This window comes from Agelaius phoeniceus, chromosome 5 (genome assembly GCF_051311805.1).
Source record: "Agelaius phoeniceus isolate bAgePho1 chromosome 5, bAgePho1.hap1, whole genome shotgun sequence".
NCBI lineage: Eukaryota > Metazoa > Chordata > Aves > Passeriformes > Icteridae > Agelaius > Agelaius phoeniceus.
Window position 1 is genome coordinate 72,983,035 of NC_135269.1, and position 10,248 is coordinate 72,993,282.

Consider the following 10,248-nt stretch of genomic DNA (forward strand, 5'->3'; position numbering starts at 1 on the left):
ACATTACAAATAAGCATTATTTTATGTATTAATAAAAATTTGTAGTAATATTAGTGGCAATTAACACTGTGATGCTACAGCGAGGTTACCACTGAGGTAAACAAATTTGTACTACCATTAGTCATTATAAATTACATCTAAGGAAGCACCAAGAGCCCTAATGATTAAGTATTTATGGGAGCATTGATCTCTGAGTTCCATATTGAGGCGCCACCAGCCCAGGGCCTGCTGGGCTCCCTGGGCCCAGCACAGGAGGTGGCCCGGCCCTGGCAGGGGTGGCACCGTGCTGTCGTTATGGTCCCTGCCACCCACACCATTCCAAGGCTCCAGCGCTCTGTGACATCACTCCAGCCTGCTGGCAGCAGAGGTGACAGCTCAGCTCTGGCTCTGCCACCTGCAGTGCTGGCACCTGCGATGGCTTTGCTGTGGCTGCTGATCCTGCTGGCCCTGGTCGGGCCCGTGGAGGGCAACTGGGACACCTGCAGGTCAGTGGCCCTGGGGGGCTTGGGGACACTCGGGCCTTCCCTGGCACAGCCTGGGCACAGAGGAGCCCCTGGGGGTCCCTGTCCCTGCTGTCCCCGAGCAGGGCAGTGATGGATTTGTGCTTCCAGAGGCACCTGCGGGCTCCGGCCCTTGGATTTTGACCACAGCTCTGTGTCTGCCAACTATGACCACTCTGATGGTGACTACGCTACCTTGGGTTCTTCTGATGTCACCTCCCTCAACATGGACAGCCCCGGCGTCCCCTCAGGGGCCTGGCCTGGCATTGTCAGTGTCCAAGCCACCCTGGAGAACGGCACGTGGCACATGTGCTCAGGGGCCCTCATCAGCCCCCAGTGGGTGCTCACGGTGGCCCAGTGCTTCTTCAGGTCTGGGTAAGGAGGAGCAGGGACAGGAGTGTCCCCACAGCAGGGTCAGCTGTTGGGCTGCCACATCCCATGGCCCGGCTCCCTGTCACCCCTCTGTCCATCTCCCGCCCCCCAGGGACATCTCCATTTACAAAGTGGTGATGGGGACCACGGATGTGGCGCAGCCGGGCCCCGAGGCTGCAGTGAGACGCATCCAGAGGCTCCTGAAGCACCAAAACTACGTGGCTGCCACAGCCATGAACAACATTGCCCTGCTGGAGCTGGACCAGCCCGTGGAGTGCAGCGACTACATCCAGCTGGGCTGCGTGCCTGACAGCTCCCTGGCAGTGTCCGAGCTGAAAACCTGCTACATCGCGGGCTGGAGGAACACCCCGGACAGCGGTCAGTGCCCACCCGGGGCAGGGCCGGGCCGAGCCGCGGGCACACGGCCCCGGGCAGGGACACGGCCCCGGGCCGGGGGCTCTGCGGGGACACGGCCCGGGCCTGGCCCGGGGGCTGGGCCCTGAGCGTGGGGCTCTGCCCGGGGGCTGCCACTCAGTGCCCTCTGTGCCCACAGCCCCGAGCCCACGCCTGGTGCTGCAGGAGGCCAAGGTGCGGCTCATCGACGTCCAGCTGTGCAACAGCAGCCGCTGGTACGGGGGGGCCGTGCACCCCCAGGACCTGTGCGCGGGGTACCCGCGGGGCGGCATCGACACCTGCCAGGTGGGGCTGGGCCCGGGCTGGGCACAGGGACCCTGAGGCAACCTGGGCCCCATGGAACCCGCAGAGCCAGCACAGGGACCCTGAGCCAACCTGGGCCCCATGGAACCCCCAGAGCCAGCACAGGCCCCATGGAACCCCAGAGCCAGCACAGGGACCCTGAGCCCCAACCTGGGCCCCATGGAACCCCCAGAGCCAGCACAGGGACCCTGAGCCCCAACCTGGGCCCCATGGAACCCCCCAGAGCCAGCACAGGGACCCTGAGCCCCAACCTGGGCCCCATGGAACCCCCAGAGCCAGCACAGGGACCCTGAGCCCCAACATGGCCCCATGGATCCCCTCAGAGCCAGCACAGGGCCCATGGATCCCCTCAGAGCCAGCACAGGGCCCATGGATCCCCTCAGAGCCAGCAAGGCCCCAAATATGGCCTGGCCCCATCTGGGCCTGGCCCGGTGCCCTCCCAGCCCTGCTGCCCTGCCACTGATGGGTGTCCCTTGCCCATCCCCATGTCCCTGTCCTGTCCCATGTCCCACGTCCCAGAGCTGTCCTGCCCTTCCGCAATCCCCAGATCCCTCTCCTGTGCCTGCCTGCTGCCCTTCCCTACCCCTTCCACCATTGCATCCCCTCAGGCCCAGCCCAGGCCAGGTCAGCCCCTGTCCCACCCCTGTCTCTGTTCCCTGTCTGTCCTCATCCCTGTGTCCCTGTCCCTGTCCAGGGGCTCCTGTTCCCTTTCCCATCCATAGATCCCTGTCCCGTGTCCCAGGGCTGCCACTCCCCATCCGTGCGTCCCTGTCCCAGTGTCCCCCTGTCCCCAAATCCCATCCAGTGTCCCCATAACCCCGAGGTGTGGCTGTGACCCTGGAGCAGCCCCTGACGCCTCTCTCCTGTGGCAGGGGGACATCGGAGGTCCCCTGGTGTGCAAGGACCACGTTGGTGACTACTTCTGGCTGGTGGGCCTGGCCAGCTGGGGCAAGGGCTGTGTCGGAGAGAAACGCCCCGGAGTGTTCGCCTCCACCCAGCATTTCCGAGGATGGATCCAAGTCCAGATGGGAATGGTCCCTGCAGACCCCAGCCCCACACCTACAGAGCCACCCCTGACCCCAGCCCCTGCCCTCATGCTGTCCCCAACCATGACCCTGACTGTCATCGAGACGACACCGAAGCCAGAATCGGAGAACTTCATAACAGTTTCATTCCCAAAATCCATCCTGCTGAAATTCTTCGGGAGTCTGCAGAAGTTCCTGGAGTTCCTAAGGGACAAATTGCGTTGATCAGGAGGGACAGCAGATCCAGTTCTGGCTGCAGAGGATCTCCAGCAGCCCCAGCCGGGGCCGTGGCTGTGGGGCCAACCCAGCCCCGGTGCCCAGGGCTGCTGTGCCCTGCCCACGCTGACCCCTGCGCCCACCCCGATGGTGAATCCAGTTTGTTCTTCAATTAGAGTTGTTCCAGTTCCCAGTTAGCCACTGTGTCCAGTTTGGTCTCCTGGGAAAAATGGGGATGGGACAATCTGGCGGAAAAGGGTGGGGTTGGGGTTGGGGTTGGGCCTGGTTTGGGGGAGACAAATGGGAGCCAGGGAGGGGAGGAGGGAGGGGAGGGGAGGATGGGCCTGGAGGTGGAGAGAGGAAGAAGCTGCTCCAGCCCAGGTTCCCCAGCAGAGCCTCAGGTGTGCCAGTCCCAGGAAAAGTCCTGGAGAGGGACAGCAATGGGGACAGCTGGAGCTGCCATGCCGGGGTCCTGTGGAGGTGCTGGAAGTGCCACCCTGAGCTGCTGCTGCTGCCACCCAGGGCTGTCCCCTCTGTCCCCAGCTCGTGTCTCTGAGGCTGCCGGGACCCATCCCACTGCTCCTGCTGTGCCCTTGGTCCCCATTGGGATCCCTGGATCTGGGACATTCCCTGTGCTCCAGAGGGACCCCAAAGGTCCCTCCAGCCCAAACCATGCCCGGGTTCACAGCTCTGTGCTGCCCTCCCCCCACCCGAGGCCACCGAGCCCCGCACATGGAACCGGCCCCTCTGTGACATCACCCCAGCCTGGTGACACTGTGGGCACCACCAGGGTCCTGGGTGTCACCAGAGGTGACAGCTCAGCTCTGGCTCTGCCACCTGCAGTGCTGGCACCTGCGATGGCTTTGCTGTGGCTGCTGATCCTGCTGGCCCTGGCCGGGCCTGTGGGGGGCACCTGGGACACCTGCAGGTCAGTGGCCCCGGGGGGCTTGGGGACACTCGGGGCTTCCCTGGCACAGCCTGGGCACAGAGGAGCCCCTGGGGGTCCCTGTCCCTGCTGTCCCCGAGCAGGGCAGTGATGGCTTTGTGCTTCCAGAGGCACCTGCGGGCTCCGGCCCTTGGCATATGACCACAGCTCACTGGTTCGGGACTACGACCCCACGGCCGATGACTACACACCTTTGTCATCTTCTGATGGCACTGCTGTTGATGTGGCCAGCCCCGGTGTCCCCTCAGGGACCTGGCCTGGCATCGTCAGCGTCCAGGCCACCTGGGACAACGGCACATGGCACATGTGCTCGGGGGCCCTCATCCACCCCCAGTGGGTGCTCACGGTGGCGCGCTGCTTCATGGACACCCAGTAAGGAGGAGCAGGGACAGGGATGTCCCCGCAGGAGGGACGGGAATGTCCCCACAGCAGGGTCAGGGATGTCCCCACAGCAGGGTCAGGGATGTCCCCCCAGCACAGGGAGGTGCCCCGAGCAGGAAGGGAATTCAGCTGCCACAGTCTGTGGCTCTCTTCCATCAGTTCCTCCTCCATCTCCTGCTCCCCAGGGACACCTCTGCTTGGAAGGTGCTGATTGGGGCCACAGATCTGGCCCAGCCGGGCCCCGAGGCCCAGTGTCGCCACATTGGGAGGGTCCTGAAGCACCAGGACTACAGCGATGCCTCTCCAGGCAACAACATCGCCCTGGTGGAGCTGGACCAGCCCGTGGAGTGCAGCGACTACATCCAGCTGGCCTGTGTGCCTGACAGCTACCTGCCAGTGTCCGAGCTGAAAACCTGCTATGTGGCAGGCTGGAGAGCCACCCCAGAGAGTGGTCAGTGCCCACCCGGGGCTGGGGACAAGTTGGGGACCACAGGGACGTGGCCGGGTGGGCCCAGGGCAGAGGCCAAAGCTGCAGGAGCCGGGCCCTCTGTGCCTGGAGCCCTGGGCAGGGACACAGAGGGACAGGGGCACAGGCCGGGCCTAGGCCAGGGGCTCTGCCCAGGGAGGTGCCAGGTGCTCAGTGCCCTCTGTGCCCACAGCCCCGACCCCAGCACCGGGCCTGGTGCTGCAGGAGGCCAAGGTGCGGCTCATCGACGTCCAGCTGTGCAACAGCAGCCGCTGGTACGGGGGGGCCGTGCACCCCCAGGACCTGTGCGCGGGGTACCCGCGGGGCGGCATCGACACCTGCCAGGTGGGGCTGGGCCCGGGCTGGGCACAGGGACCCTGAGCCAACCTGGGCCCCATGGAACCCCCAGAGCCAGCACAGGGACCCTGAGCCAACCTGGGCCCCTTGGAACCCCCAGAGCCAGCACAGGCCCCATGGAACCCCCAGAGCTAGCACTGGGCCCTGAGCCAACCTGGGCGCCTTGGAACCCCCCAGAGCCAGCACAGGCCCCATGGAACCCCCAGAGCCAGCACAGGGACCCTGAGCCACCCTGGGCCCCACGGAACCCCCAGAGCCAGCACAGGCCCCATGGAACCCCCAGAGCCAGCACAGGGACCCTGAGCCAACCTGGGCCCCATGGAACCCCCAGAGCCAGCACAGAGCCCTGAGCCCAGCATGTCCCACCCTGTTCTTTATCCCGTGGAGGCCCTTCCCTTTCCCATCCATGGATCCCTGTCCCGTGTCCCAGGGCTGCCACTCCCCATCCCTAGGCCCCTGTCCCAGTGTCCCCCTGTCCCCAAGGCCTGGCGCTCTGCTCCCAAATCCCATCCAGTGTCCCCATAACCCCGAGGTGTGGCTGTGACCCTGGAGCAGCCCCTGACCCCTCTCTCCTGTGGCAGGGGGACACAGGGGGTCCCCTGGTCTGCAAGGACAACACCGGTGACTACTTCTGGCTGGTGGGCCTGGCCAGCTGGGGCAAGGGCTGTGCTGGTGACAAGCGGCCCGGGGTGTTCACGTCCACCCAGCACTTCCACAGCTGGATCCAGAAGCAGATGGGAATGGTCCCGTTCAAAACGCAGCCTCCTCCACCCGAGCCACCCACCCCCACCATTGAGATAGAGCCACCAGAACTGGAACCAGAACCAGAACCTGAACCAGAGCCAGAACCACAACCACAACCGGTACCAATACCGGTACCGATACCAGAACCGGAGCCCATACCAGAACCAGAAGAAGAGGAAGAAGAAGAACCAGAGCCAACACCACCACCGCCTAAGTTTATAACGATTTCATTCCCTAAAGCCATCCTGCTGAGGTTCTTCACGAATCTGCAGGAGTTCCTGGAGTTCCTGCGGGACAAACTGGATTGAGCAGGAGGAGGAGCGGATCCAGTTCTGGCTGTGGGAGATCACAGCCATTCCCTGCTGGAGCCATGGCTGTGCCAAAGCCACCCCCAGTGCCCAGATCTGCTCTGCCCTGCTCTTTATCCCCCCTCCACCCACCCACCCTGGTGATGAACTTCAGTTTGTTCTTGAAATAGAGTTGTTCCAAATTATCCTCATTTCCAGTCCAGTTCAGGCTTCTGCTCACAACAAGGATGGGACAATCTGGGGAAAATAGGGTGGGGTTGGCTCCTGGTTTGGGGGGGATGAGGGGCAGCCAGGGAGGGAGGGAGGGGAGGATGGGTCTGGTCCTCCACCACCTCCAGCACCTTCTGAGGAGCTCTTAGGATGGCTGGGATAGGGTCAAACTCCCACCCTGAGGGGTCATCCCTGCTCATGGGCCACCAGGAACTCGAGGGTGCAGCAGAACAACCTTCAGGGATCCCAGAAATACCCTAAAACTCATGGGGTTCCATCACCCTGTTTGCAACTCCTCACCCTGGGGGAGGTACTGGACATTCCTGCCTGCACTTTAGGGGATGTCATCCCAAGGTTTGGGGATTTGGGACACAACCACCACCACTGGACATTCCTGCCTGGATTTTAGGGGATGTCATCCCAAGGTTTGGGGATTTGGGACACAACCACCACCAGTGGACATTCCTGCCTGGATTTTAGGGGATGTCATCCCAAGGTTTGGGGATCTGGGACACAACCACCACCAGTGGACATTCCTGCCTGCATTTTAGGGGATGTCATCCCAAGGTTTGGGCATTTGGGACACAACCACCCTCACTGGATGCCTGAACGAGGACCAGACCAGCCAGGCCACTTCAACAGCGCTGCCACCACTGCTGGTCTGGTCTGTGCCACCCACAGGGTGTCAGTTGTGCTCTGACTTTATGGTTTGAAGCCAATTTTTCTGTATTCTGTGCATTTATTGGATCCTTCCCTTCAAATTTCAACCCTGGCTTCCAAACCCCCTGCCTGCTGAGTGGGGTTTGTGTGGGGTGAATTCCTCCTTGGGGTTTTGCTCCAAACCAGCACAGCCTGGAGGTGGAGAGAGGGAGAAACTTCTCCAGCAGAGCCTCAGGTGTGCCAGTCCCAGGAAAAGTCCTGGAGAGGGACAGCAATGGGGACAGCTGGAGCTGCCATGCTGGGGTCCTGTGGAGGTGCTGGAAGTGCCACCCTGAGCTGCTGCTGCTGCCACCCAGGGCTGTCCCCTCTGTCCCCAGCTCGTGTCTCTGAGGCTGCCAGGACCCATCCCACTGCTCCTGCTGTGCTCTCAGTCCCCATTGGGATCCCTGGATCTGGGGCATTCCCTGTGCTCCAGAGGGACCCCAAAGGTCCCTCCAGCCCAAACCATGCCCAGGTTCAGAGCTCTGTGCTGCCCTCCCCCCACCCGAGGCCACCGAGCCCCGCACATGGAACCGGCCCCTCTGTGACATCACCCCAGCCTGGAGACACCACGGGCACCACCAGGGTCCTGGGTGTCACCAGAGGTGACAGCTCAGCTCTGGCTCTGCCACCTGCAGTGCTGGCACCTGCGATGGCTTTGCTGTGGCTGCTGATCCTGCTGGCCCTGGCCGGGCCTGTGGAGGGCACCTGGGACACCTGCAGGTCAGTGGCCCTGGGGGGCTTGGGGACACTCGGGGCTTCCCTGGCACAGCCTGGGCACAGAGGAGCCCCTGGGGGTCCCTGCCCCTGCTGTCCCCGAGCAGGGCAGTGATGGCTTTGTGCTTCCAGAGGCACGTGTGGGCTCTGGCCCATGGTTTTGAACGAGACCTTGGTGATTCCCGAGTACGGAACCTCGCACTCTGCCAAGGGCACAACCCTCGATGTCAACCAGGGGGCCTGGCCTGGCATCGCCAGCATCCAGGTCACCCTGGAGAATGGCACGTGGCACATGTGCTCGGGGGCACTCATCGGCCACCGCTGGGTCCTCACAGCCGCCAGCTGCTTCGTCGGGGCCGGGTAAGGGGGAGCAGGGACAGGGATGTGACCCAGCAGGCACAGGGATGTGCCCTCAGCAGCATTAGGGATGTCCCCACAGTGGGATCAGGGGTGTCCCCACAGCAGGGTTACAGGTGTCCCTACAGCAGGGACAAGGATGTCCCCACAGCAGGGATAGGGATGTCCCCACAGCAGGGCCAGGTGCCCAGGCTGCACCACCACGTGTTGCTCCATTGTTGTATCCATTCCCTGCTGTGGGAAGCAGAGGGCTGGGAGCTGCTGGGCTGTGCCAGCCTTGTCACTGCTCCTGTCACTGCTCCCTGTCACTGCTCCTGTCACTGCTCTCTGTCACTGCTCTCTGTCACTGCTCCTGTCACTGCTCCCTGTCACTGCTCCTGTCACTGCTCTCTGTCACTGCTCTCTGTCACTGCTCCCTGTCATTGCTGTCACTGCTCCCTGCCACTGCTCCCTGTCACTGCTCCCTGTCACTGCTCCTGTCACTGCTCCCTGTCACTGCTCCTGTCACTGCTTCCTGTCACTGCTCCCTGTCACTGCTCCCTGTCACTCCATGGCCTCCAGGAATGTCCTCAACTGGAAGGTGGTGGTTGGGGCCACGGATCTGGCTCAGCCAGGCCCCGCGGCTGAGGTGTTCCAGATCAAGCAGCTCCTGAAGCACCAGAACTACGACCCGGTCACGGCCATGAACAACATTGCCCTGCTGGAGCTGGACCAGCCCGTGGAGTGCAGCGACTACATCCAGCTGGGCTGCGTGCCCGACAGCTCCCTGGCAGTGTCCGAGCTGAAAACCTGCTACATCGCGGGCTGGAGGAACACCCCGGACAGCGGTCAGTGCCCACCCGGGGCAGGGCCGGGCCGAGCCACGGGCACACGGCCCCGGGCAGGGACACGGCCCCGGGCCGGGGGCTCTGCGGGGGCACGGCCCGGGCCTGGCCCAGGGGCTGGGCCCTGAGCGTGGGGCTCTGCCCGGGGGCTGCCACTCAGTGCCCTCTGTGCCCACAGCCCCCAGCCCACGCCTGGTGCTGCAGGAGGCCAAGGTGCGGCTCATCGACGTCCAGCTGTGCAACAGCAGCCGCTGGTACGGGGGGGCCGTGCACCCCCAGGACCTGTGCGTGGGGTACCCGCGGGGCGGCATCGACACCTGCCAGGTGGGGCTGGGCCCGGGCTGGGCACAGGGACCCTGAGCCAACCTGGGCCCCATGGAACCCCCAGAGCCAGCACAGGGACCCTGAGCCACCCTGGGCCCCATGGAACCCCCAGAGCCAGCACAGGGACCCTGAGCCACCCTGGGCCCCATGGAACCCCCAGAGCCAGCCAGGCCCCAAATATGGCAGGGCCCCATCTGGGCCTGGCCCGGTGCCCTCCCAGCCCCGTGTCCCCACCACTGACAGATGTCCTTTCCCCATCCCCGTGTCCCTGCCCCGTGTCCCCTTGTCCCCAAGGCTGGCACTGTGCCCACCTGCCCACTGGCAGCCCCAGGTGTGGATATCCCGGAGCTGCCATTCCCTGCCTGTCCCTGCTCCCTGTGCGGGGCTGGGGCAGAGCCCACCCTGAACCAGCCCCATCCTATTCCCAGCGAGGGTCTGGGGGCTCCAGCCGAGCTGGGAATGTGGGTCAGGCAGGGGCTGGGAGAGAGGATCCAACCCTGGCACAGCCCCTGACCCCTCTCTCCTGGCGCAGGGGGACATCGGGGGTCCCCTGGTCTGCAAGGACAACGTTCAGGAGAACTTCTGGCTGGTGGGCCTGGCCAGCTGGGGCAGGGGCTGTACCAGGGCCAGGAGGCCTGGCATCTTCACCTCCACCCAGCACTTCCACTCCTGGATCCATGCCCACGCCGGCCCCAGCCCGACAGGGCCGGCACCGGCACCAAAGGCCACCCTGAACTCGCCGGAGCCACCAGGACTGCAGCCACCAGAACCCAGGCCACCAGAACCGAGGCCAACACAACCGAGGCCACTGGTACCGGAGCCAGAACCGGAACCAGAACCGGAGCCAGAACCTGAACCAGAACCTGAGCCAGAACCGGAGCCAGAACCGGAGCCAGAACCGGAGCCAGAACCGGACATGGACATTTCCTTCCCAAAACACACCCTGAAACGATTCCTCAGGAAGCTGCAGGAGGTGCTGGAGCTCCTGAAGCACAGGACAGGGTGAGGGGAGGGGCAGCAGATCCAGTTCTGGCTGCAGAGGATCTCCAGCAGCCCCAGCCGGGGCCGTGGCTGCGGGGCCAAGC

The 10,248-nt window shown here is 64.0% G+C and overlaps 3 protein-coding genes across 3 annotated transcripts; all 3 read left to right on the forward strand.

Moving 5' to 3' along the window:
* Positions 1-24: 24 nt before the first annotated feature.
* LOC129119295 (acrosin-like) lies at positions 25-2,839 on the forward strand. Its single transcript, XM_054631225.2, has 5 exons — positions 25-485; positions 612-875; positions 985-1,250; positions 1,426-1,571; positions 2,462-2,839. Exons 1-5 carry the CDS (start codon positions 175-177, stop codon positions 2,837-2,839), a joined length of 1,365 nt encoding a protein of 454 aa, XP_054487200.2. The 5' UTR covers positions 25-174.
* Positions 2,840-3,666: 827 nt separating this feature from the next.
* Positions 3,667-6,032, forward strand: LOC129119876 (acrosin-like). Its single transcript, XM_077178016.1, has 5 exons — positions 3,667-3,758; positions 3,885-4,148; positions 4,343-4,608; positions 4,829-4,968; positions 5,562-6,032. The coding sequence occupies exons 1-5, from the start codon at positions 3,688-3,690 to the stop codon at positions 6,030-6,032; spliced, it is 1,212 nt and encodes a 403-aa protein (XP_077034131.1). The 5' UTR covers positions 3,667-3,687.
* A 1,561-nt stretch (positions 6,033-7,593) lies between these two features.
* LOC129119294 (acrosin-like) lies at positions 7,594-10,169 on the forward strand. Its single transcript, XM_054631224.2, has 6 exons — positions 7,594-7,664; positions 7,791-8,018; positions 8,577-8,842; positions 9,018-9,163; positions 9,696-9,852; positions 9,916-10,169. Exons 1-6 carry the CDS (start codon positions 7,594-7,596, stop codon positions 10,167-10,169), a joined length of 1,122 nt encoding a protein of 373 aa, XP_054487199.2.
* The last annotated feature ends 79 nt before the right edge of the window (positions 10,170-10,248 follow it).